This window comes from Dermacentor variabilis, chromosome 6 (assembly GCF_050947875.1).
Source record: "Dermacentor variabilis isolate Ectoservices chromosome 6, ASM5094787v1, whole genome shotgun sequence".
NCBI classification, from domain to species: domain Eukaryota; kingdom Metazoa; phylum Arthropoda; class Arachnida; order Ixodida; family Ixodidae; genus Dermacentor; species Dermacentor variabilis.
Genome location: NC_134573.1, coordinates 195,809,604 through 195,836,603, shown reverse-complemented (window position 1 = coordinate 195,836,603; position 27,000 = coordinate 195,809,604). Strand labels below are relative to the sequence as shown.

The window sequence follows — 27,000 nt, the reverse complement described above, 5'->3', positions numbered from 1 at the left end:
CGTGCGGTCCACACTGCGATACGAAGGGGTCACTGTCCTGTACTCTGGGACGAGAGCAAGGCGACCAGACCTGGTGATCTGTCAATAGGGTAAACGGCCAGCCCCAGAGATAAACGTGCTACTTCTCACAGGCCCATAGACAGGCCAGAGCTTCACACTCTCTAGCCGAGTATTTTCGTTCTTTCTCTGTTAATGTTCGTGATGCAAATGGCACTTGTTGCAATACGGCATCCAGACCGTTTACACATGCATCGATTGAGACAATGATGGGTAACATCGGGTCAAACATTTGTAGGACCTTGTGGGATGCTAGGAGTCTCTTTATTCTCATTAAACTTTCTTTAGGGGCATTGTCCCAGTAGAAGGTTACGTCTTTGCGTAGTAGATGGCGCACTGGCTCTACCTCATCTGCCAGTCATGGGACAAACTTGGCCTAATATTCAAGTAGCCTTTAAAAAGAGCATAGCATGGCTGCATCTGTAGGCGCAAGAGCCTTAACGATCACATCAACCTTGGTCTGGAGCGGTGCTATACGCTCTGCGTTGACCTGATGTCCTAAGAAAGACAGCTCCGATGTTTTGAAGACGCATTTCTCGTTGACATTGAGCCCAGCTTCCGCTATTCGTGCAAGGACTTGCTTTAGGTTCTGTGTGTGTTCGCTCTCAGTTTTCCCAAAAATGATTATGTTGTCCAAGTAGCACAAGACCCCTTTGCAGCCTTCAAGAATCTTTGTCATGATCTCCTGGAATGCAGCTGGTGCTGATGCCAACCTGAAGCAGACCCTTTTGAACCTGAAAAGGCTCCCATGCATAATGAGCGCAGTTAGGTCTCTGCTTTCTGGGTGGAGCACAACTTGATAGTAGGCCGATGCCAGGTCTGCCTTGGAGAAGCAGCATGCTCCGTTCAGGGCATCGAGCAGTTCCTCCATCTGAAGCAAGGGAAACCTGTCTGCTACTACAGCTCTGTTAGGCTCTCGTAGATCGACGCACAGTTGAACGCTACCATCTGCCTTGCGAGCTGTTACGATTGGAGAGACCCACTCGCAGGCATTAATTCTCTCGATAACATCTGCTGCAAGTAGCTTCTTGATCTCGTCGGAGACCGACTGGCGGACAGGAAATGGTAAGGGCCTTAGCTTCTGCGAGACCAGCGTGACTGAGTTTTTCATTGTGACCGTATGTTGCATGCCTTTGACAAGTCCCAAGCCAGGCAAAAACAAATGGCCGAACATGATCCATAGTATTGGCGGCATACCAAATTTGGGACGGCCTAGCGCTGCTGTTGGTGTGGCGTTTTGAGGTTGAAAACCAGGGCTCATGGCGGAAACATCTGCATGTCCCTCCGTGGACATGTGCAGGCAGCGCAATTCTCCCATAATGCGAAGGTTGAGGGCTTGAACCGCATTCAGGCAGAGGAAACATGTCCCCACATGGCGTAACATGAAATGTTATCATGGCTGCTTTCCCTTTGTACCAGACTCAAGCATGAAATACCCCGAGAACGGGAATTTTCAAACGCGCAAAGGTGAAACACCTTTGCGCGTTCATCGTCACAACATATAAACAGCGGCACAAGCGCCTGCATGAAATCACTCAATTTAAACAATGTTATGGGTCACAAAATAAGAATAAGAAACAAAACTGAAATTCAGGCCTCCAAGATTCGGCGGCGTGCACGACCATATTGGAGGCTGGTGCGTTCCGCCGATTCCGCTAGGTGAGCTGAGAGCCAAAGTCGGCCACAGGCACCTATGGGAGTGTCCACTCTTTATGTTTACTATGTTACTATGTTACTCCATGCCACAACCCCATACTTGGCAGCGCAGCACCAAAGCCACTAAGCAACCACAGCAGGCCAATTAAAACAACAATTTGTCCACTAAGATTGAATAATATGGAACTTGACAACCTCAGCTTGCGTTCTGTGACGGCAAGAGCCTGATCTTGTGTGGTGTGGCCAGGCAGGAAATAGTGTAGCCTGAGTGCAAATCTGAGTGACGATTGCAGTTGCCATTGAATATTTGTGACCAAGAACTTTCATGAAAGCAAGCAAGTCATTTGTCGGCGTGCCACACTATCATCCAGGTAAATGGGCGTGGTGCATGTGCGAAATAGATTTAGAACATCACACGCCCAGTGTTAACCCATGAATTGACGCAGATGTACCAATAGGGCGGAAAGTCGTGTGCTAAAATTTATAATGAAACCAAAATTATCGGGTTTTACGTGCTAAAACCACTTTCTGATTATGAGGCACGCTGCAGTGGGGGACTATGGAAATTTGAACTACCTGGGGATTAACGTGCACCTATATCTAAGTACACGGGTGTTTTCGCATTTTGCCCCTATCGAAATGCGGCCGCCATGGCCAGGATTCGATCCCGCAACCTCTTGCTTAGCCGCCTAACACCATAGCCACCAAGCAACCACGGCGGGTGTATAACGAAACTGATGAGCTACACGCTGAGCAGACTGTACGACCTTACTCATTCAGCGCGACTTTCCTTCCCGACTGCCCCATGAAATGACCCCAGTTCAAATCATCTTTAGCTGGTCCACATATACGCAAACGAGTAACGCCTTCATATAACATTTGTAATGCGTCTATACCACAAAACAGTTTTCATTTTCCTGTGGCCTGGTTACAATTGTGCCGCTAAACACTCCAATGATGCCAAAGCTGAAACGGATTGCTTAGGCTTGGATTGCAGGGCTAAGCACTAGCCAACGCATGTTTATGGTTGTGTGCTTTCCACTAAACACACATATCCTGCTAAATTTGGCTACTTCATTCGAAATTAGTGCTTTGGCGTAGGTTAGCACAGCTCGATGGTTTGGTGCAAGATGGTGCAATTGGCGCACCACTTCCATCCCTGTAATCATTCAATCATCATTGTGCCGCCTGTGTCATACCATAATCGTCAGGCAGTCACTATTATGCTTCCATTGTCTGGCCATCATCGTAATGCCGTCTTGGTAATGCTATTATCGTCACTCCAGCTTCGTTATCTGACACTCATCATGCCGTCACCGTCACGCCATCATCATACAGGTCTGTAAGAGGATGGCACAAAGGGGTAGACGCCGTAGCCACAGTCTATTTAGGCTGGCCAGCCATGGTGCCATTGGATCTCGGGAGTGGCCGACACCGTAGCCGCTCAGGTTGGGCGCTTGCGTGTTCATTCTCGCGCTACCTGCACATGAGCCCTGTTCTCTTTCAAAGGATTTGGAGACGATATAGTCGTGCCACTACAGGGCCCCCCTCCTAGTGAGAAGCACGACTGAAATAAAGTCCAGTGATAAAGTCCAGGAGGAGTGTGCAGATGGTCTCGGCGTTGATAGTATTGGGTTCACGCAATCCGAGAGAGATTTACCAGGCAGCACCGGCAGCGTACATCGTGAGCAAGGCGCAGCCACAGCGATGCCGTATTGTGAAATCACAACCTGCCGCAGGTTCTCGTAGATGCCCGGGCCAGTAGAAGTCAGAGCTCCAAAACCAGACTGTCTGGTAGCTCGGAACTAGCGTGGAGATAGCGCAAGTGTTGATCACTCGCAATGTAGACGTAGAAGTGATGCTCAAGCTGAAGGAACCAGATGGCAGGGCTGCTCCTGTAAAACTTCGGTAGGCCATGCATGTGTGGAAGGTGTGAGCAAAGAACATCAGAAGGCTCGCCTGCTGCTGCTTGCAGTGAAATCTCAAATGCCAATAGCATCAGGGTTGCGGTGGTCGCTGAAGGCATTGCGAAGGTTGTGCTTGTGGCATTGCCATGCCTGCGAGAAGGAAAGTTCTGGCATATAGCCAAAGCAACGAAAGTCTCAGAATTACCACTACACGTGCTAAATAAACGTGAATTTAGGAATTTGGCTTGTCACTACATTGCTCGATTGCTATTCACATTACGTCAACAGTCCGTCGTGAGATGAGCTCTGCCTAATTATTATTTTTCTGCCTTTTGTCCAATTCACCCTGCCGAATAATCCTACTAGTTTCGTCGGTCCCACCAGCATCGAATTAACCCTTTGAGGGTCAATACACGGCGCTGCAAATGATCTCCAAAATGGTCGATGCCGTATATTTACGGCGCCGTCTGTATATTTAAAAAGCGCGCCAATTTCCTAACCTTTTCTTTTCTGTCATGTGCTGCCACTATGTGGGAATACAGGGAATTTTTTTCGCACACCTCCCTCGCTGATTTTTCGTTGCATGGTTTGTTTTAGCGCTAGTTTGCTCCAGCGCGTCTATATACTACCGCTCGCACATTGGCGCACGGGCAGGCGAGCAGTGGCTTGGGTTTTGTTCCGCGAGCGGTTTCGGCTTCTTGCAAAACTGATGGCCATCTCGTTACTAATCGCTCAAAGGGCGACCGCTTGTTTCTCGCTCGTTTAGTGCTCACAAGGGTGCACATAGGAAGGATGCCACCGTGCATGCATTTCCGTTGCTTTTTTTTTTCTTTTTCTTTTTGAGGCTCCCGAAAACTAATTGCCTCTAGTTTGTGATAAGATGAAAATTCGCAAAAGTTTGTTGCATGGTTTTTTTTTTTTTTTTTTTGACGGGCACACAACCACACAGTTTTCTTGAGTGCGCGCACCTACGCAGTTCGATTACGCTATGGATGTACATATTAGTGTAAGAGCAGGAACCTTTGAGTCATGCGAAATATTCTAGTGTGTGCATTTTCAAAGCCTTGAACTATAACAATGCACAAAATTTTCAATTCTTATAGGTTTATTTCTTTTTTTTATTGTTGTTACTCATGAATGAAGAGTACATATATACCAACGCAAAACATTTTTTTCTCACTATACGGTCACCTTAGAAAAATTATGGTAAATTTCTTTCGAAATAACTCCCTAAGAAGAATTGGAATCTGCAATAACAAAAATCGACCCTGGACGGTCACACCTGGTGAAAAAAATCGACCCTCGAAGGGTTAATGGAAGTTGACTATAATTTGGTTAATTTCGCTACTTAAAAATGCCCACTTACAGCTTACTGCTTGTCAGTAACTTTTCCCCTTCTTATTGGATGGTGGTGCACAGCTGTCTGAGTGTTGTGCACATAGGGACTGCACTCTTCATATGCATTGTATACATTTGCACAGTGAGCATCTGTTGCTTGTGCAGCACCAATGTGTGCAGACAACATCGGTTGAATTGTTCCGTTCATATTTCGCATGAAAACCCCAGTAGCTGTTTTGATCACATAACCTTATGTGGGATGCGTCGTTCTTGCAGCAAACCAGATGCCATCTGCACCACCTCTGCGTACTATGTGCCACTGACAATGAATGGCAAATAACACTAAAATAAAGGCTCCAAATGTGGTAAGGCATACATTCTTCTAAGCAGACACATTTAATTGTTGCTTGCATATGAACTGCACCAAGAACAGTCGGACCAAAATTTATGAAAAATAAGTGCTGCCCTTAAACAAGGATATAGGTTATTTCCTTGCGGATTACAGTAACTAATGCAAGCACCAATGGAGTTGTAAGCTGTCACTTCTCTTTCCCCATCTGTATGCAATCTAGACCATTGAATCCTGGCAGAAAGTCAGAGATTAGTCACATTGTCTACAACTACAACTAAAACTGAAGAAGTGCCAGCTGCAAACCATCAAATGCCATAGTAGAAGCTTTCGGATGGAAAAGATGGTCTGATGCAAACCTTACAAACCAGAAAAACAAAACCATTCTCACAAGCCTGCGTATTTGTTGTAGTAGAGCACTTTCCCATAGCAGTCAACCAGTGGCATGTACAGGAAATTGTCCACCGAGATCTCAGCAAGTGGCTGCTCTCGTTTCAGCATCCACCTGACCACTTCCTTTTGGTATGGCCGCAGTGTGGGCCGCAATGCTGGATGCTGAACATCGTTCACATCCTCATCTGCAGCAGGATGCAGTGACTGGGCAGCAGCAATCCTTGCGTAGAGCAAGTCAAAGTCCTGTCTCCGAAACTTCTCCGTTTCAATGTGCCCTGTTAGAACAGCAGACGAGAGTGGACAAAGGTTCACAGACTGGCTGCATGAAATATGTAGTGCAATCCACCATTAAAGGGAACACATGAGAGGCCATTGTCTCAGCTAGGCCCCTTCTTCAGAGGAAAATTGCTCCATGATTGTGTGTTCCTTTGAACAGTGGACCATGCCATACAGTAACTAGCAAACAAACGTGCTTATTATGTCGACCACTATATTTGCATTTCACCATCTAAAGGTAAGCATAAAAGTTCCATTCTAAGAATCCAAAGGCATTTCTTTACGAACTGAAGCTCACACTTGAAAAGCCAAACTAAATTGCATCAAAATTTTAATCATTACTGTGCTGTTCCAGAATGACTTCTTGGCAGCATTCTGCAAGACCGTTCGAGGTTTTGCTTAACCCTTAACGGTTGAAACAAACGGCATGAAATATTCTTGGTGTGCCCTTCAGGTTAGTTCTATCATGTGCAATCAAATGCCATCCGCAGTTCTGATGGCATGGTGCAACGCAGTGATTTTGACAATCGCTCAATACTTGCAGAAAGAATTGCAGCAAGACAAAACCAACACAAAGGTACATGTGTTCACAAACACAATGCCAGTCCTGTATTCATGTATCCTAAATGGCAACAAAATTTTGGAACATGCAAAAAGCCTAGTTTCAGAGAGTGTAGCTATTGAACACCTCCCGTGTGAAATTTTACACTTGAAATACATGCCTTACGAAAAGATCACATAAATACATGTTTTTGATACTGAAAGCGAAAGGCCATTATTAGAGGTGGCTCCTCAGAATGGCCTCTGACATTCGGTGGCACACGCTGCAGCGAACTAAAAGATGTCAGAGGTCACATGCTGGGACTTCGTCATATACTAGCCACCAAGCGGATGTGCCGTCCACTTAATTGCTGTTTAAAGGCAGCCAATAGAAAAATTATACAATCACCAGCCCTGTAGCGTCACCAAGATTGCTTCAGTAGTATAGACTACTCATCTATCACCAAGCTTTAGCTCGAGGGCTCCTATCTGAATACATGGGAAAAGGGAAATAGTTTTTTTTTTCAGCAACCACTGCACTAAATTTGATGAGGTTTGTTGCATTTAAAAGTAAAAGTTAAAATCTAGTGACCGTTGGTAGTAAATTTTCGATTTAGGCCCTCAATTCCTTTTCATAAAACTTTTTAGAAATCGCAAATCTTTGGAACTTCGTAACTATCAAGTGCACAACACTAACTCTGCAATAAAAAAACAATATCAGAATTCCGTAAATTGTATCAAACAGTACATATAAACCGGAAAAAATTGATGCATTATACATAGCTCTCAAGTAGACCATTATTATGTGAGGATTTTTGCACAATGCTTGTAAACAATGTAACAAATTCATGTAAAGTATAAATTTACATACTGAATTTGTTTGTTTTGGATGCTCCAACAGATGCAGTTTACAGAGCTGCGATAGCTTTTTTAGTGGAGGGCTACGTATTTGTGAACTTCGTGCTTTTATTCTTTTCAAACTTACAAATTTCTGAATGTTCCTTTTAAAAATTCGGGCCCTAAATCAATACTCCGCTTCCAACAGTCACTAGAATTTAACTTTCCCTTTGAAATGCAACAAATTTAATTAAAATTGGCCCAGTGGTTATCTCAGAAAAGTGTTTCTGTGTTTCACATGTATTTGAATGGGCGGCATCAGAGTTGGGCCTGAGCTAAAGAGCTTCTTCTTAAGTTATAGCTTTGTCCCATTGGAATTATTTCCACAAGCATCGCACGACTTTTGCAACAAGTGTTTTAGGTCAGACTACATTCTCCACCTTATTAATGCAAGCAATATTAGTTTAGTACAATGTAAAAGCCAAAAATCATTGTTACATGAAGTCAATATGAGATAGTGAAACATCTGCAACAGCATAAATTAGAAGCAAAGCAAGGAGCAAGTTAATATGGAAAAATACAATTATGTGCACCCACTGTGCTTATTGTTGTCAGTCATCTAAATTTTTGAACAATTGATGCGTAGGTATAAGGCATCAGAAACAAACGATGAACAATTCAACTGGAAGGACTTGTGCTCGTGCGAGTCACATGTTTGTTTCAGAAACTTTAATGACCCTTTCGGATAGCACACACACATTCTAAAAAAAAGAAAACATAATAGGTAGGTCCTCCTAAGCCACATCCAACATCCCAGCAGGGCATTTAAATGCACTTTTCTTGTTTTGATTTATGTCTTGGTTTCACATTTTAAGTGCTATATTTTGTATAGGTACCTCTATAATGAGATTTAGCATATACATTCCTGAATGTGCATATGGTATAATGATCTATGTACACTTAGATTACCTCTAACATATATTAATAAAACAACAAGCACTTCTAATAAAATTTGAATAATTCAAAATGTTATGTTTTCATAAGAACGCATTCTGCACTAAGTAACAAGCCCGATAAGATATACCATTATAACTGTCGCAAAAGGTTAGCGTGTGAAAAAATCCTGCACAAGAAATGCAACAATGTTCTTTGCCTTACAAAAAAGATAGAGGTTACATAAAAATGAAATAAGCTTATGAAGAGGAGAACAAATTCTTTATAATTACTTAAAGTTTGATAATCATAGCTTTGTTAATAAGAAAAAATGAAATTCTATGGCTGATTCTTCTTACTCAAGTATCGACAACTATTCTGCGGCCATCAAAACTATGGTTCCTCACAAAAGAATGTCATTGTATTGATCCGTCGAAGACAAATTTGGCAAAGCCCTAAATAATAGTGTTACAGGCCATTCCTATATCTGCTATTTCAAATGTCTATTCTATTATTTTTCAGACCACCAGCTACATTGATATTAAATTACCAAAAGGCTTGTTACTTTTTATATGCATGAGCAGTCGTATTTTCTTCAGGCAAAACTCAATCCAGTGACAGTGTTGTCACCTTCAATGCCCCACACTGCAGTAACTATATATGCTTCCCAAAAAGACAGTGGCAATTTAGAAATAAATGCGAGAGAAATGTGTTAGCACTACTTTGCATTTTCAGGTCCCAGATCTACAATTTAAACCATGTTCATCCCATTGAAAAGTGTTAATCAGGAGCAACACACGTCCTGCCTCTTCGAAACGCATATATATATATATATATATATATATATATTCAAAACGAAGTGTTCGCTGAACCCAAGGAAATAATCAACACCAAAAATACCACCATTTTAACATTTCGGCCAGTCACCTGGCCTTTATCAGAGTGAGAAAACGCTTGTTTCCAAAGCGTAAGAAAGGGGGAAAAACCCGTGGGAAGGACACGTGGCTCCAAATAAAGTGTTGAAGAGAAAAATTAATGACTAAAATAAATGTTTATTTTTTACAGCGAAACTGTCTATGGCTACACTCCGGAAAAATCACAGTGGCAAACAGGAAATGCCTTGCAGCAAAGCCAACTTTCTCACGAATGCTCTGTAGTTCTCAATCTAATGTGGGTATCTTGGAAAACATCATACTGAAATTGACCGCAAAGATGACTCTATCATTACACCGAGTTTCATTTACTTGTCACAATTAGTAAGTTCACAGTCATGTTCCAAACGTTACAGAATTCCCATCTGCTGTCAATACATGGGCATCTATAGAGGGAGTATGGTTACAGAAAACGACTAACTTTTGTTTTATCAAAACTATGCAGAAACAAATTATATGACAATTAGCCACTAAGATGACTCTAACATTACACAGAGTTTCATTTCCATTTCATAATTGCATAGTTCACAGTGAAGTTGTAAATACTGTGGAATTCCTGTGTGCTGTCAATACATGGACTTCTATGGGAGGAAAACAGACAGCCCCATGTTTGTCTGCTAGAATAAAGCCCTAGCCTTTGCAAGTTTCATTCATCTAATTAACCAGGAAGTATGCTCAATCACAAATTACAAACAAACGTGTTTGTGTGTACGTCGAGGGCCAGTTTAACAGCCAATTGTGTCTAAACAGCACTCCGTCACAGCTGTGTCAACAACCGTCTTTAAAGCGGTGTCGTAAAAGCCCTTTGGCGTCAGCTCTGTGTATGTATGATGCAGTGCGTGACATAGTGTGTGCCTGATAAGGTGACCAAGGGGAATTTCGGTAGCATAGTTACCAAAAAAACTCTATACCAACATAATTTATACCACCATAGCAGCTTCAGTAGTCAACCACCTTCGCAGGATGGAATGGTTTCTAAATTTTTTGCACTAAACAGGGAATTAACAGATTGAGAAAACACAACGCATGGGTGGCTGCTATGAGCCATGGACAAAGCAGTGTCGTCCTCACCATTAAAGAAGCGGGGGAATATATATATATATATATATATATATATATATATATATATATATATATATATATATATATATATATATATATATATAAACGGTTGAATTTCAATATATCGAACACCGCGGTGATTGCGAAAAAGTTCTATATATCCAGAATTCGATATAAAAAATCACATAAAAAACGCGCGTCAGAAACATCTGCAAATCAATCAATGAACCAAGGGCACAATCGGGGATCATTATTCGGAGCGCGCATTCAGTTGCCTAGGCCGCGCCGACTTCGTCAGCCGGGAGCGTGCGGTCCACTGCGCCAGACGCAATTAGCCTAGGCAATGCCTCGTCTAACTATAGGAGGCGTTGGCCTAGGCTGCACCGACTTTGCACGGCTGACAAAGTCAGCGCATCCTAGGCCAACCACGCACGGCGCAACCGAATGCGCGCTCCGAACGATCCCCAATCGCGCCCCAATCGCGGTGCAGTAAATACTCACTTGAAGCTTCACATGAAGTATTTATTTCTTTGGCTGAAAGTACTGCAGCAGTGTAGCCTGCTTTTTATTGGTAGCCGTATGCAAACACAGAGTCCTCAAGATAGTCTAAACGATCTACAAGCAATAGGCTGGTGCCTACAGCCTCAGTTGAAGTTGACTGTTTGAAGTTGACTGCTCAGTTGAAGTTGACTGTTTTGCTCTGCATAAGTTCGGACGGAAGCAACAGGCGAGTCCCACTGGTTATCGGCAAAAGCACCCGACCCAGATGCTTTAAAGGGACACACAGAACGCCTGTGCAATACATGGCAAATATGAAAGCATGGATGACACACGAGGGCATATTTAGTGACTGGGTGAACGAGCGACAAAGACATCAAGAAACAAGGCCGCAGAATTTGTCTATTCATAGACAACTGTGCTGCGCACTATGGTAACGGTCTCAAGCTGTGTAACAGTGAACAGCAGTTTTTACCCGCAAACTGTACCTCACTCAATGAGCGCCTTGACAGAGGAATTATTAAGATTGTGAAGTGCTCCAACCAGTGCAGACTAATCTAAAGGCTGCTTCTGAACATTATTTTCAGCGGGAAACAAAGGCGGACATTTTTCAAGCAGTTGGGATGCTTGAAGCATCCTGGCGGGAAACAAGTGCAGACATTATTATGAACTGCTTCAGCAAGGCCCGGATCACAAAAAAGGTTCAGGCTGCGGAAACTAACAGTGGAGAGGAAGAGCTTTCAGGCCTGCCCGATCTCGCCGAAGGTTGGGTTTCAATGCGCGCAAGTTGAGTAGCCCCCAACGACGTGCAGCTTTGTGATTTTTTGTATGCGGACGACTGCGCCACCACTACGGAAGAGATCTTGGATGAGGTGCTGGTGGAAAGTATCCGACATGACAGTGATCATGACGGATCTTCGGAGGTCGATTCATCACATGCTTCGCCTTCCGTGAAGGAAGTGCTGAATGCCATTGACAATTTGCACTACTTCGCGGGCTCGCCAGATGACGATGGAACAGCATTGTGTACCTCGATGTCTTACAAGCATCCCTCACGAACAAGCAACAGAGCAAAATAACAGCTATTTGCCGCTAAATAAATGCGTTTTGGGTGAGTACCTCCAGTTTCCCCTTTGTTTAATTTGTGCATTTCTTTTTCAGATTTTCATGCTGAAACTGCATATAACGAAAACCTCTTTGTAACAAAAATTTTCGAGCATTTGTCAATTTCGTTAGATCCATATTTAACTGTACCTGTATGTATGTATATATATATATATATATAACATATCCATATTTAACTGTACCAGTATGTATACATATATACATACCTGTATGTATATATACCTCTACTACGTGACCTGCTTTCCACACTTCACACACATAGATTTTTCCCTTTGACGCTCCTAATACTCGCGCATCAAACGCAGAGTTGTGTGTACGACACAACGCTATGTTTGCCAAACCCACTTGTATGCTTTCTATGCATGGCATCCAAGCGGGTTTCTGTGCAATTGGAATTGTTTTCTTTTTCCTTTCCTTATCTTCTTCTTATTTTAATTTTTTATGTATTTTTTGTATTTTATTGTAGCTTTGTGCTACAAGTCAAGTGGATGTGACCGTTCCCTTTCGTGAACTTTCAGCCACCTAGCAGACTTCCACAGAACTGATTTGGTTTCTTTTCCTGTCGGTGTGCGATGAGATGATGTTTTAGCACACTGCATGTTCTCGAGTCAGAGTCTTCCCCCAGGGCAGTGCATGGAAGGAAATGTCTCAAAGTTGCAAAGGTACCAGCAACAAAGGTCCCAAGCTTACAACTGCTATTCACTGTTTGACCTGTGTCAACCAACATGCACATATCTGGGAAAATTATTTACAGAAGAGGTGCTAAGGGGAGTTCCACATGGCTCGCATGCAGCAATGACAATGAAAGGTGAAGGCAGCGAAATCAGTATGAAATTTTAATAAACGAAGAGCCAGCAAGGCAGCCTGCATCGGAGAACCAAAGCAGCCGCATGCAGAATACCAGATCACATGTCGGCTATATAGTAGAGACTATACAAGTGCTGAGCTCAGATGTAGTGAAGCATGAGAAGAGACTTTGTTATGGTGAGGAAATTGCACCGAATACAGTTAAGTGTTTGCTAAGTCTTTTCGAGCAGTGGCAAACCAGACCTCTAGTGCACTTCCGAATGGCATTAAAGCTCCCTTACACAGCTGTGCTGTCTTTGTTGTGTTAGTTGCACGAATTGGTGCACATCTTGTTTAGTGAGTGTGTTATCACAGATGGGGCCCTTGCATTTTGTACGACAAAAGATACTGCATTAGGCCATGTACTGTCACATGCAACCAACAATGGTTGCTACATAATAGCGAGGGAAGAAATTTTCTCCGGCAATTCAGCGCAAGGGGAACCAAATGATTTGGACATTTTTTTATAAACAGTAGCGTGGCGTGACACATCATGTACTGTGGATCACTTGAGTCTTTTCCTACGAATGCTAGGGCCATGCAAATAGCCAGACAACTTTTGTTTGATATATCCTCAAGCGCAGAAACTTGTAATTCAAAAGCATGCATTTTCTTCATATATGAATAACTCTATCGTGAGCTGTTAAAGTGCGAATAGGAAATTACGAAGCAGAACACATCTTAAGAGTAATAATTTGAGAGTGCACTTTCACACTGCTAGTTTTCTCGCTGCCAAAGATGGTGTAAGGCCACAACCAATTCATAGTGGCACTCCACAAACTAACAGAACATGAAATGAAAGAACGAATTGTAGTTATGCTTCGCTTATTTGCGTTTCATTTGTTCAGAAATGTATGTTACTGAGACAATATTTCGGCAGATTGCTTTCTGCAGACAAACACAGTAACAAGCAATCACAAGTGCAAGCAAATGAAAAGGCTTTGTTTGTTTGAGCTGTTCCTTCCTACATTAAAGATGTCTTATTTCATATTCATTTTCTCCGGATGTAAGGCCAGCAGGCAGCTTTGTGAATTACATAACACCAGCACCAGGTGTCTCTACTGTTAGAGCATAACTCAAGCAGCTACCACTGCTCAAGTGAACTTAAATTTGTAATCAAGCACTCTTGAGTGTCCAGTGGATCAAATAAGCACACATCATAGGTGCACAACAAAGCATATCTGTGACTCGACATGCTGGACACAACTCGGCTCTCTTCAACACATGGCAACCACCACGCACAGCAAACACCACCAGTGTATACAAAGCACAGCGGGACATACTTGAAGTGTGACTGATGCCGAAGAAATGGTGAACGAGAGTCTGCACTTCCCAATTTACAGAGTTGCGTGGCGAGTCACTGGCATGACTAAGGCGATAGACATTTGTTGGTGAAAGCAGCACATCCAACACAATGCAATAGTCCTCCACCTTTGCCACCTCAAGAAAGACAGATTTTCTGTGCGAGAGGATGAGCCGCACACCCTCATCAGCAAGCAATGTTGCATCAAAGCACAGCCACTGAAAGGATAAAATACACAGCACGTGAGCAATCCAGTTGCACTCAAAGTGCAGAAGAAAGGAGAAGCAAAAAAAAAAGGCAATGAATGGATAGAATAACAGTGCGCCAACTGAACCCACAATTTCACTATGCAGAGCATGATTCCACAGACTTCGCCATATAAAACTCGTGTGAACTACAGGCGCTTTCTGTAGTCTCGGCAGTGCAGTGTAGTGTACTGTTTGCTCCATGTGCGATGGCCTTTTTATTACATGCCACATAGCCCAAACTTCTAAGGAAAACCCCTGAAAGATAAGTGCACATCTTTATTAAAATAACTGTAGGTATGCCTAGCTAAATGTGTGTAAAATCACATACATATTGCATTTCGCAATCTTTCAATGGTAAATAACTGCCATGCACAAGACATAAGCAAACCCCGATAGGAGTGAATGCATGCACACCATACCTGGTCACTGCAGTTGTAGACCACACGGCAATCAGTCTGCTCAGTTTTGCACCCAATAAAAAGTCTGTAGCTACGTTTCAAGGCATCTTCCAGTCTCCTGCCATCCGATACTGGATGTGAAGTTAACTGGACTTGGCCGAGACAAAACATGATGCAATCTGCATGCTCATCTTGATGCTCCACTTGCAATGCATAATCACAGCCTTCCAGAAGGCTCTCTAGTTCTTGATCTAAGAGCAGTTTCTTGCTCCTGCCTGAAAAGAAAATCACAGAAGCCTTAGGAAGTACTATATAATTTGGTGCAGGCCGGAGTCTGATCACCAGCCACTCTGTCAAGCTTGAGTGAACGTGGATAAGGCTCATCTGTGTGATCAATGGGAATTAATTGTAGCACACAGCGCTCACACTGTGTAATTTGTTTTGTCGTTTAGCACATCTAATTTGCTTCATCATTCCAGTAAAGTAACAAAGCCCCTGGCCTTCAACAGCAACTACAGTTCAAGCTGGTTTGACTTCTATACTCACTCACATTTTGTACTGCAATTCTGAGACAGCTTGACAGAGACAGATTCAAATAAGGATATTCATTGAAGTCAATCTCCCTCAAACTTTTTAGTACTTGTCACAAGTACTCTACTTATAACACACATTCCAGAAGACTCTATAGATGTTACAGCAATTCTATGACAACTTGCTGTGACAGCAAGTTTTCATGGACACTCGGTGGGTGCTGCTGTCTTGCCAGCTGTGCAGCCTTCTCGGCCACTCCCCCAGAATGGGCGCGTGCCACTAGCTAGGTGCTCAGCCGACAAGGAGAACAAGATGCAAGAAGTGAAATAATGCTAACGCATTAAAAGCCATAAACTGGAGCGACAAAGAAGAAGTTGAAGACAGAAGCAGATGAGTAGGGAGCAAGTAAAGCAAGACCAGAGCATGCATTGAGCTATACAAATGGAAAGATGGTGATATGAAGTGAAGACACCAAAGAAGGCTTCACTTATCGCTAGAGATTGGAACTTTAGGCAAAATGCCTGTTCTTTTTTTTCCTTAAGTACTTATCATGCGTATTTAACTTATAATCACAAACTGTGGATCTAGAAACATTTTAGAGGCACCTTTATTCGTGCCTATAATACTTATTTCGACGTTGATGTCTATATTGTTATCTAAGGGCCTAAAAGTGCCTTTTTCCGTGTTTTGTCTTTGCCTCATCTTGGGAAATGTGGCTGAAGGCAATCAATTATTACCACAAACTCTTTGCCAGTGTAAAGGCTGTTATTAACATTTTTGCAGCAGACTTGAGCATTGCTGTGAGAAGGGCTCAAACAGTTCTTCGCAACGATACACTTGAAAGTGACTTAGCGTACTTGTGTGCGCACTTCAGATTTTTACCAGACGTCATCTAGAAACGAATGCCAGGGCGCAGCTCTGATCTCGAGTGTGGGGTTCATTTTGGACATTCAAGAAAAGTTCAAATGCCATTCCCAATGAACCTGTTGCCGATAAAGTTAGTTCAGAGCTTCAGTGTACCTAGGACAAGTAAATTCAATTTCCGGTATTGAAAAAATTGCCAAAGTTTCTGACCGGCAAATATTGAGCTATTCCAGAAGGCCCTGAATCACTTAAAGCTCCAAGTTAAAATTTTGTGCAACTAACATCAGTGGATGTTTTAGTGTTTCTTTTCTCCATGAAAATACTCAGTGAAAAAAAGCACAACATGAAACCCCAAAAGCTTGAAATGGTGATTGTTTGTGACTGCTTCCTCATCTTTTTTCGTGGTGCCTAGTCACATAAGATTTCAGATAAATCTTGTAGCTTAAGCTTAAGGTAGCTTAAGCTTAAGCTACCTGCCTCAATCAGTTTTATTGAGAAAATTAAATAATTTCACAGAATACGGGGTCTAGTTGGCTGTGTTCCTCATAAAATTATGCTTCATCCTTATATGAACAGCTTAAGTTCTTTTTAATTGTGCTTATACATGTGTAAAAGTCAGTAGTTGGCACTTATATATGCTATATATATGGCAGCTTTAGTGCTTGTCATAAGCGCCTAAAACAGCAATGTTCATTGCCTAAACATCTCGTCTTTACTTATAATTGATTATCACATATGCGTGGGATCTGCAGATTTTTCTTGCTGTTGCGTCACTGGCGTGCAGCTCCAATCCTCTGCATTGAACTCAGCGAGTCACACATGCGCCTCCATCTAGTATGTGGCATTCATATGTAAACATAGGTGCCACATTTTTCAGCCACTATGTTCTAAAAACAGAGAGTGACTTTTTGAGGAGTGGTAGCCTTTTCTTAGCAATGACCCACTGCGGAATATTGAACACAGACAGTAAAGGTAGCATGAATAAAACCAAGCAGACATAGATGAAAAAGTAGAACACAAGTTGAATAAGGGTGCACTGGTGTTAAAATAAAATGAACTAGGGGTAATGGATTAACGAAACTAAGGGCGCAAGGAGAAGCAAAATGAAGGAGTGAATTTAGCGAGGTAACTACATAGAACATTGAAGATCGATGCATGAATAGCCTATTCTAGTGCGACTGTCGATAGGGGCACCCTAAACAGGAACGTTAAAAACAATGACAAGCCGAAATATCGGAGTTTCTGAAGCTCCTCTTTACTAAAACGGAGTCTTTGACAAACGGAAAAACGAAAGGAAAAAAAAAATCTAGACAGTGTACCTTTCCTTCCCCGTCTTTCACTGGTTACTCGCAACTTGTATGGCAAATAAAAAAAAAAGATTAGAATAGTTTTACGTTACAAATTTATGCACACTGAGAAATGCGCGATGAATAAGAGCAAGGCGTGGTAGAACATTATCGAATAATGCTTTCGAACTCTGTAAGGTTGGCCCGCCAATTAAGGTTGTGTACAGCAAGGGAGCACTCACTTTTTCGTTTTTTCGCAGGTGCTGGCAGACAAGAATCATTACCACCAGATTCGTCTATTGTGAAACTGCCGCTTGCAAGAGGTTGAAGTGCACCGCTTTGTCCGCACCGCGCAGCGTTATCTCCCTGCACGCCGAGCCGTCTCGGTGCTGTGGCTTTCCTTCGAGAAGGCATCTTTTCGTTGCTAGTTCTTTCTCCTGGTTTACATTTATGTTGAGCAGAAGTTTACATCATGGAACTATGGTCCCTAAAATGGAACGGTGCGACGGTCGCAGGGATAGAATAACTTGTCGCAGGAGAGAGGAAAGGGTGGAGGTATTGCAAAGCCTTTAGTGACATGTATCCGCGAGCCAGATCGGACGCAAGAGACAGGGAAGTTGGTGGGTTAAATACGTTAAACAGTCTGCCAGCGGAACAAAAAAAATGCTTCAAACAAAATACCGTGGTAATAGGTTATAGTTGTCTTGCAATCTTTATAAATATGTTCATCCAATAAATGCAGCGCGCGTTGCCATCATAGCTCAGTGGTTAGAGCACTGGTCTTGTAAACCAGGGGTCGTGAGTTCAATCCTCACTGGTGGCTTAAGTGTCTTTTTTTTTTTTTTTTTGCGCGTAAGCGTAACAGGCGAGCTCTTCAAATCGGCGAATATATGTTTGAAGCCACGCAGCAAATGAACGAAGAAAGTGCCTGTAGGTGAACAAATAGCGTGAGAAGCCAACAAACACTGACAATGACACCAACGCGAGACGTTCATTTGAGAGATCGTCAGTAGAGCTGTGCACGGGTTCGGGCCATTTGGAGATTCTCTTACTCGGGCTTGGGCCGGGCCCGGGCCAGGCTGCTACGCTGGGGCCGGGCTTGGGCCAAGGAAGCCACGTACCCAAAACGTGCTCTTCTTGCTAAGAGGCTATTAGCCATTCCGGCCACCAGTTCAAGCAGTGAACGAAACTTCAGCGCTGCCGGATTCATAATGCAGGAGCGCCACACTTGCCTTAACCCTTCATCAATGGACCACTTGTTGTTTTTGCACAATAGCTTAGAATAACAATTCTGTGCGCGCGATGCATCTGTATATATATTTACGATTTTGTGATATGGAATGCAAGAGTTCTACAAGGTCATTTAAATAAACTGATTTTCCTGATGTTGTTTCTTTTTGTGTCAGCGTCGCCTTATTGCAGCTAGGTCCGGGCCCGAGCCGGGTCGCCTGTGGTGGTGTAGGACCTGAGCCAGGCGCGGGCTCAGAATTGCGGCCCGTGCACAGCTAGTAATCGCCAGTCGTTCGTGCGCAGGCGCGAGAAAGAGAGGGCGCAAGAGTGAAAAGGTAGTACTTTGTAAGGGACTTTAGTACTTTGCAGTAATGTGGAAAGTTGGGCTAATTGGTTAGTAATCATACCTCGCTGGTGAAGCAGCGCACTGCCTTTAATCAAACTGTCTTTAATCTTGCCTTGATTTTCTTTGACGCCTGAGGGTGCGCAGGTATATAAATATGAAGTATGTGTTCTGCGAGTGCAGCGAGTGTCGTCTTTTCTTGTGTCTTCACTGTGCCCGTGTCAGTGCGCTGCTTCACCAGCAAGACAGGGGTTTTTGCCCCTTGAATATGTGACTCTGCCTAGGCACTACGGAGGCGCTTGTTGTATGCGTTTGTCCCCTAGACATGCTAGCTGGCATTGCGGAGTGCGGTCGAGTTTGTTTACACTCCGCCGCTGGCTGGGCACGGACGCCCCATTTGGCGATCGTTGTGTCTGAAGGGTGCTGTGACATGCGACGAGCACTATGTGGCTACTACAAGGCGACGGGAGCTGCCATTCTACAAGCACCACGTGGCTACCACGAGGCGACGGGAACTATCCCACTTCTGCGCGACGAATCAAGAATTCGACACGGGAGGCGACTTGAAGAAGCGCACAGCCATCTCCGCGACGAATCAAGAATTCTAAGCGGGCGACGTCATCACCCTGCCCCGCCTGGTTCCTGCCAACGAGCACTCGCCCAAACTGGTTCCTGCCAACGAGGAGACGCCGGCCCATTGTGAGAAGAGAGAGTCGCCTCCAGCCGCCCAGTCGGTCAGATGCGCTCTCTGCTACCTGTAGGCTATCATCCACTATCTGTAAATATTGTATAAAGTTTTTCGTTTCTTCTTCGTCTGCGGAAAGAGTCCGTCTTTCGTCCTCCACCCCGAAGTCACAACAGTGGATGGAAAGCTCTGGGATTCGAAGCCAGATAACGCCCGCTATACCGCTCAACGACAGCCACAAGGACCACCGGCGTCAGCTACTTTGGAGGGGCTGAGTGCCCAACCTTTACCTTTCGCATCGCCAGACCTTTGTCGCACAAGTAAATGGTAAGGACCATTGCTCAAGTATTCTGAAAGGGTTGTATAGTGGTTTTGTCTTAGTTCGCTTCATGCCTTGCATAGACTTCCGGCTTCGGAAGCAAAGCTAATTTAGAGGCAAAACCGGAGACGAGCCGTCAGATCGCGATGGAGAAGCGCAGGATACAGGACCATCTTGATGTTTGTTAGGAGATGGGCATTTCGGTTGTCGCAGCAAGGCGGAAGAAAGCCATTCTGGACGTTATGAGGGCACAAGAGGTAACTGAGGAGGAAATCGAAGAGGTTTGGGGAGAAATTCTTGAGGAGAAGCGAGAAAAGAATGCGCGACGAGGAAGAAGAAAAAAGAAGAGGCGTGAGGAGGCCGAGGAGCAAAAAAGGCGCGAAGAGCGAGATTGTGCTCTTAAAGTGAGAGAACTGGAAATAGAGCAAATTCGAATCAGTTCGGTGCGTTCAAGTCCTCTTTCCAGTGGAGACGACACGGCTAAACTGAGAATACATTACCTGATGCTACCGTACAGGATAGACCCGGTGGTATCTCACTTTTTCTCGTGAATTTCGAACGTACGTGTGAAAAGATAAGGCTGGACGAAAGCCTTTGGCCTCAAAAACTTCTTTCGGTTGCCGCTGGAGAGGCCGCGGAAGTTCTCGCACACTTGTCTAAAGAAGACTACGAGAACTATGGAAAGGTAAATGCCGCGCTCTTTCGCAAATACCGCCTCTCTGCCGAGGCATTTCGACAGCGGTTCAGGCAGGTAAAAAGTGGCAGCAAGTCGCACACTGAGTTCGCGTGCGAGTTATAGTCTAACATAAAAGAGTGGCTCAAAAGTGCAGAAGTGTATGGCAACCACGACAAGGTGCATGAAGGCATAGCACTGGATCAGTTTTACCGAGTTCTTCCAGAGGAAGTTAGACTTAGGCTGCAGGACAGACTCCCAGAGGTAGACATAGAGAAGGCAACATGGCTCGCGGAGGAATATTACACGCGCCGAAACTTCCAAGGAAAACCGATTCAGGAAGATAAGCTAGAAACAAAGGACTATTCTGTAAAGCGGTTTTCCCATAGCAACCCAGTTTTGCCGAATAAGAAATCATCCACGAGCGACGAGTTCAGCAAGGGAGTATCGACTAAGGCTGAGGTGGCGAGGGAAGGGCTAGTAGAACTTGTTGCTGGGCGAGTTGGTTGGGATCTAAAGAATACATTGTTGCGCCAAATAAAGGAAAATAAAGACTTGGGAAGGAAGAGTACGAAAAGACAGATTGAGCGCTGAACTTCAACTGATTTTATTCTTACAGCAGGGCAGGGAGAATGAACAAATGCGCATGCGTACATCAGTGTTGCCTAGAGCGAATCCAGTGACGTTTTTAACAGTTGTATTAGTGACACGTCTGTTTTTCTGTTTGAAAATGAGTTGCAACTGTTAAAAACGTCACTGGATTCGCTCTAGGCAACACTGATGTACGCATGCGCATTTGTTCACTCTCTCTGCCCTGCTGTAAGAATAAAATCAGTTGAAGTTCAGCGCTCAAACTGTCTTTTCGTACTGTTCCTTCCCAAGTCTTTATTTTCCTTTTTTGGCGCAACAATGTATTCTTTAGGGAAGGGCTAGCAGAGACAGCCCAGTCGGCTGGGACCGCTAAAGCTAAGGCAGACGTAGAGCGTGCGTTCGAGTCCCGGATACCAATTATCTGCTTCCGTTCCAGAAAGGAAGGCCATATTTCCTCAAATTGCAAGGCGCAAATCGCGTTCGCCAGCATTAGCCAGTCGGACGAAAATCTGAGGCTGCTCCAGCCATATATATGCAGGATGTTGTGCTAAACGGAAAAAGGTGCAGGGCACTTCGCGATTCAGCCGCCACCATGGATGTTACACATCCGTCCTGTGTTTCTCCCGGAGACTGTACAGGAGAACGGGCCTGGATCCGACAAGTCGCAGAAGAGCAGAGCGCGTGCTTGCCAAGAGGGCGCGTTTGGAAGGTTGCAAATGGAGGCAGTCGTGAGTCCAAGGTTATCCGAACACTTTTCAAATCTTTTTTTCAAACAAATCGGAGCAGCTTTCAGAAAAGGAGGGCCGGTCATTCTCTGCCAGTGTCGCCTGCATGGCATTAACGCGATCGCGGTCACGCGCCCTCAAAGAAACGTGAAAGCTCACCTTGAAACGAGGAAATGACTGACAATGTAACGTCCTCACAGCGGCAGTCTAGGCAGGGAGATACGGCTGATGAAAAGTAGATGACTCAGACTAGTGATGGATCAATTACCGGGTCAGTGACAATGGGTGAGGAGCCTTTCGAGACTCGGGAAAATGGGGCGCCTAGGGTTTAGGTTCACTGCTTAGTCCCGCATCCTTTTGCTGGCAGCAGCTTAGTAGGGTTGAACGAAAGGCCCTTACCGCGGCACAGAGAAGTGACGTACCCCGCGCTAACTGTGCTGCAGGCAAATGTAAATGAAGGAGTGGCCCGAAAGAACATCTCGTTCTACACTAGGTCAGATCTCAGGTACCGGAAATATCAGGATTTCAAGGGTCGGACATACAACCAACTACTCGGGCCAGAAAAGTACCGACCACAGCATTTAGAGTCAGCGCATGGGAATGTTTGGGCGGGTCACTTCGGTATCAAGAAGACAAAGGCTAGGCTAGCGCAAGATTTCTTTTGGCCAGGATGCTGCAAAGAGGTTGAAGCACTTGTTCGGTCATGCAACGCATGTCAGCAAGTTGGTAAAACCAATGACAAGTGACAGAATTTTGCTCGGAGGGAGACAGGGCAAAATATCAATTTTCTTCGATCGCCTCAGCTGTGTCTTGCCTGCCCGAATGGCTGTTAAGAATTGCTTTGCAATCTATTCTTTAACTGTTATTCTCTTTGAATGTGTCTTCTTTGAGAGCACTATTTGTGGATGTCTGTATCCCGGGCTCTTTATCGGGTGCGTGTTTCGTGTTTAGTACAATAACCGTAATGGGGGGGGGGGGGGGGCTGTTGAGAGCACAGAGGGGGTTAGAGCGTTTGTTTTCATGGAGTTTGGTCTGGCGCTGTGGAGAGCATGGGAGGGTGCTCACTTTCACCGAAGCTATTGGCATTGATTTTCGGTCACTCCGTGAGATTTTTCAGATCCAAAGAAAGGAAAGACCAGCGAATGAAAGGGCGGCAAAGCCATTTCCTTGGCCCCATCAAGGACGTCACTCAATCAGCACATCGCATACGTCTAGCCGCGTCGAAGAGCTCGACTTCTGGATGTATTATCTGGCGGCGGGGGTGCTGTTGTGCCATTCTACGAGCACCACGTGGCTCCCACGAGGCGACGGGAACTATCCCACTTCTGCGCGACGAATCAAGAATTCGACACGGGAGGCGACTTCAAGAAGCGCACAGCCATCTCCGCGACGAATCAAGAATTTGACGCGGGCGACGTCATCACCCTGCCCCGCCTGGTTCCTGCCGACGAGAACTCGCCCAAACTGGTTCCTACCAACGAGGGGTCGCCGAAGGGATTTAAGGGAGAACCGGCCCACTGTGAGAAGAGAGAGCCGCTTCCAGCCGCCCAGTCGGTCTGATGGGCTCTTGCTGCTACCGGTATGCTACCATCCACTATCCGTAAATATTGTATAAAGTTTTTCGTTCCTTCTTCGTCTGCGGAAAGAGTCCGTCTTTCGTCCTCCACCCTGTTGCGTACTCCAGGGTAGCGTATCCTACTGCTGCCGAGTTGTAGCGACGCCTGTTTATTGAAGCTCGACCGACATTACTATTGGGTAGCGTGGCGTTGTCGGCGGGCTGCAGGCATCCGGCAGACCATGGCGAGCAGGCAAGGACGAGACGATTTCTAGTGCGAAACTTGCACGGTTTATTCAAAGGTTGGTGAAAGATGATGATAAGAAAATGAAGTGATGAAAAGTAGATTTCGGAGCCCCCTAAATAGGCTTTCTACAATCGTGGGAGGGATCTTGCTCCCGTCGACGTCACGTGACAGGCACAGCCTGGTTTGTCGATGGGCGTCCCGCCTCCGTAGATACCAAGCCGCTGCAAGGAAAAGGGCGTCCCGCCTCCGGTTATGCCAAGCCTCAGGTCCTGAAATTGTAGACGCTTGTCCTTCTCTTTGGGCGTTGCTGGTTCGCGGAAGTTCCCCCGTAGAGCTTGGCAGTTCGAGGCAAGGGTCCCTCTGAAGTCACACACACAAAAAAGGGCCTGTAAACACTGCGCAGCTTCCACCAGACCGGCATACACTCGAGACAACCATGGCGTATTAGGAAGTCACACTTCGTTTCGATGAGGCGTGGTGGGCGAGAGTCCTTTCTGCACGCGTGGTGCTAGACGCCAACCGTAACAACCCCGATGTCACAACAAAGGGCAAGGTTCTGACTGGTGTTGTATAAGTCGCGGGCAGCTTTTTTTCGTCGCGACGATAGCTTGGATTGTTTACAAGCACTGCTCCAGGAGGGCACATGTAACCGGCAAAAGGAGGCCTCAAGAGAGCACCTGAGTTTATAATAACAAAGCAGGCAGCGCAGGGTCTCCAGGGCAGTACCCAAGGCGTAGCGGGGGGATCAAAGCTAGTAGTAGCCCGTGGGTGGGGGCCGCGGAGGCCTAAGCATGCCAGGGGGTGTGCGCATAAATAATTGGCTCTTCGCGATAGCGGACAGCCGATCTTATACATCCCTGGCACGCACAGGCCTCCGCGAACCCCAACCCACGGATCAGGTAGGCCTCCAGCTTTGGTGTCCCCGTTACCGCTATGGTGTCGTGGAGGCGCCGCCAATAATGCGAAACAATGACACGTTGTTACAATTAGTAAAAAACACGATAGAGTAAATATAGATACGTCCAGCCGCCAAATTGTGACGCTAAGTTCAGCACTATACCGCGCCACGCAACTTTCGCAACACGAGTCAGAACTTTGCCTCTGAAGGTACGTCGGACAGACATTCTCGGACAGAAGGCGCTCTGCCTTCTAGATTTTCAATATTGGCAGCGAGGAGTTACGGAGCCGCCATCTATCGGAAGCGCCTCGCTGGCGTAGTATGAGGGATCACGCGGCGCGCTCCTCATAGGTTTTGCTGTCAGCGCTCACTGAAAACACCACGCACGAACTCTCCCGGGCATTTCTGTAAGTACTTTCAAAACGAGAGAGGTTTTTTACTGTTTAAATACTAATCTTGGGAAAACTGAAAGCACACAATCGTTTACAGACGCTATCTCTGTATACCGAATACGTACAGTGAACGCCACTGCGCGCGGTCGCCGCGATGGAGTCTCCCGAACCGGCTTCTTGCGTGAAAGGTAGGGAAACGCTGAGAGCAAACTATGTGAAATATGTTCTTATAGTGTTTGTATAACTAAATGGAGCGTAATAGAATGAAGCCTCAATGCAGCGATCGCGCAGATTCGCAGCGACCGACTGTGCGTCTGCATGCTTGTCCGCGCACTGTTTCGTTTTCGCCGCGTGCGCGTTTTCGCACCGTGCCATGAGCTTTAGGCCGCAGAATATGGGCATTTGACAGTATACAAGCAACCATTGTTGCGTGTGCGCTATCAGAGTGGTTCAAAAATAATTTCATTGTAGAGACTTCGACGCCTACGGGGACTGTGATGTGCCGTCGCGATGATCCAACCTTTTTTTCTTCCAAATCCTTGGACGTTTCAATATTATTTCTCAAGTTGCGTCGCACTGTATGTTTATCGGTGTTATCAGCGTGCGATTTCCCGCTGCTTCTTTTTTGTAATCCAGTGCATTAATTCATAACACAAACATGATCGTATGCCATGCTTTTTTTTAATGTGCTTCTTACTGCTCCATTTCCACTCCAGTGAACTTGCCAGTATCTATAGCATCGACAAGTTCATAGACCAAACCGCGATGACATAGTCGGGCAGCGGAATCGGCTAAGCGTCTCAGTGCGCGTTTTCCGAACATCGCAGACCCGGCGCCGTAGCAGAAATCTTCCTCGCGTCTGTGCTTGCTGCATAACCGAGTTGTAGCCGATGACTGTTTGCCGGTTTTATGTTTCGCGAGCCAAGCTTCCCGCAGCTTCTTGTCCTGCGGCTACGTGTGAAGGCTGACACCGGGCTCCGTTGCGTACGTCCGGCCCTGCGGCACCGAGCAGTAGCCTACCATGTTGCGCGCCTTCAAAGGCAGCCACTATCTATTGTAGTGCTTTCAAGCGTTGTAAAGGAGACACTCGAAGCGGGAAAATCTCGCCACTAAATGAGGACCGCAGCGTACGAGGGAATTTAAACTCTCGTTTTCAGCTCGCTTCGGCGCTCCAGAAGCAGCCGACGCGGCCGCTATATGTCCACGTGATCCCTAATAGCACGTCACGCCGAAGGTGGCGCCAGCATTTCCAGTGGTGGAGCTCGAGGCCGATATGCGGTCCAAGCATAGAGTTTCTTACAAAACTTTTGTAGGAAACTCTATGGGTCCAAGCTCTGCTACGGTCGCTACTGCTACCACAGAGACATCTGTGATGTTAGTTACAAGGTACATTGCCGTAAGGTGCGAGAAAGCTACGATCCGCCACGACTGACTCAGCCCGCTGCTTTATGTGCTTTACCACGTCGGCAGCCAGCGTCCGAGCGTACTGGACCCCACTCCGCAATGCCGGCACGCCTAGGGACAAAAGCCTACAACACGCGCTAAGAAGCCTGAGTCATATATTCAAGGAGAGAGAGAGAATAAACTTTATTCAAGAACCCCGGTCCGGGTTCGCCCGCTTTGTTCTAGTTGTCTGCCAAGCCGAGCGTCGTGATGAGCTCGATCATGGCACGTACGTAGTCGGAGGACGAGTCCGCCAGCCACTCCTCAAGTGTCGTAGGTCTACGGGTGGGTGAGAGTTTGGCAAGGCTAGCCTGAATAGCGAGACGGCTCCCCGGACAATCCCACAGAATGTGAGCATTATCCGGGAAGCCGCCACATGCCTTGCAAGCAGGTTTACCAGGCAAACCTTGTATGTAGTGTTGGAAGTGTGGGGTCAAGAGAGAGTGCGTCTGTGCACGCCTCCATAGTACCGCGTCTCTTCGATTCATGTGTGTATCCGCTTGTGGATACTTCATGGAGT

At 45.5% G+C, this 27,000-nt stretch overlaps 1 protein-coding gene, 1 long non-coding RNA gene and 1 other non-coding gene across 9 annotated transcripts in view; 2 read left to right on the top strand and 1 right to left on the bottom strand.

Moving 5' to 3' along the window:
- LOC142586040 (E3 ubiquitin-protein ligase SHPRH) overlaps positions 1-17,970 on the bottom strand; it is a 444,374-nt gene extending 426,404 nt beyond the window's left edge. For 3 of the 7 annotated variants that reach the window (XM_075697264.1, XM_075697270.1, XM_075697269.1), the window contains exons 1-5: positions 17,622-17,969; positions 14,720-14,973; positions 14,391-14,555; positions 14,033-14,270; positions 5,699-5,975 (exon numbers count right to left, since the gene is read on the bottom strand). In XM_075697264.1, coding sequence (XP_075553379.1) covers positions 5,699-5,975; positions 14,033-14,270; positions 14,391-14,555; positions 14,720-14,973; positions 17,622-17,793 — 1,106 coding nt within the window. In that variant the 5' untranslated portion in view covers positions 17,794-17,969. Of the gene's footprint in view, positions 1-5,698; positions 5,976-14,032; positions 14,271-14,390; positions 14,556-14,719; positions 14,974-17,621 lie in introns of all 7 variants that reach the window. The other 4 variants (XM_075697266.1, XM_075697267.1, XM_075697265.1 and 1 more) reach the window with 3 other exon arrangements.
- Positions 17,971-18,129: 159 nt separating this feature from the next.
- TRNAT-UGU (transfer RNA threonine (anticodon UGU)) lies at positions 18,130-18,202 on the top strand. The gene has a single exon. It is a non-coding gene; the product is annotated as a tRNA-Thr (tRNA).
- A 1,135-nt stretch (positions 18,203-19,337) lies between these two features.
- On the top strand, positions 19,338-23,578 carry LOC142584475 (uncharacterized). The gene is made up of 2 exons (XR_012828802.1): positions 19,338-19,964; positions 23,063-23,578. It is a non-coding gene; the product is annotated as an uncharacterized LOC142584475 (long non-coding RNA).
- Positions 23,579-27,000: the final 3,422 nt, after the last annotated feature.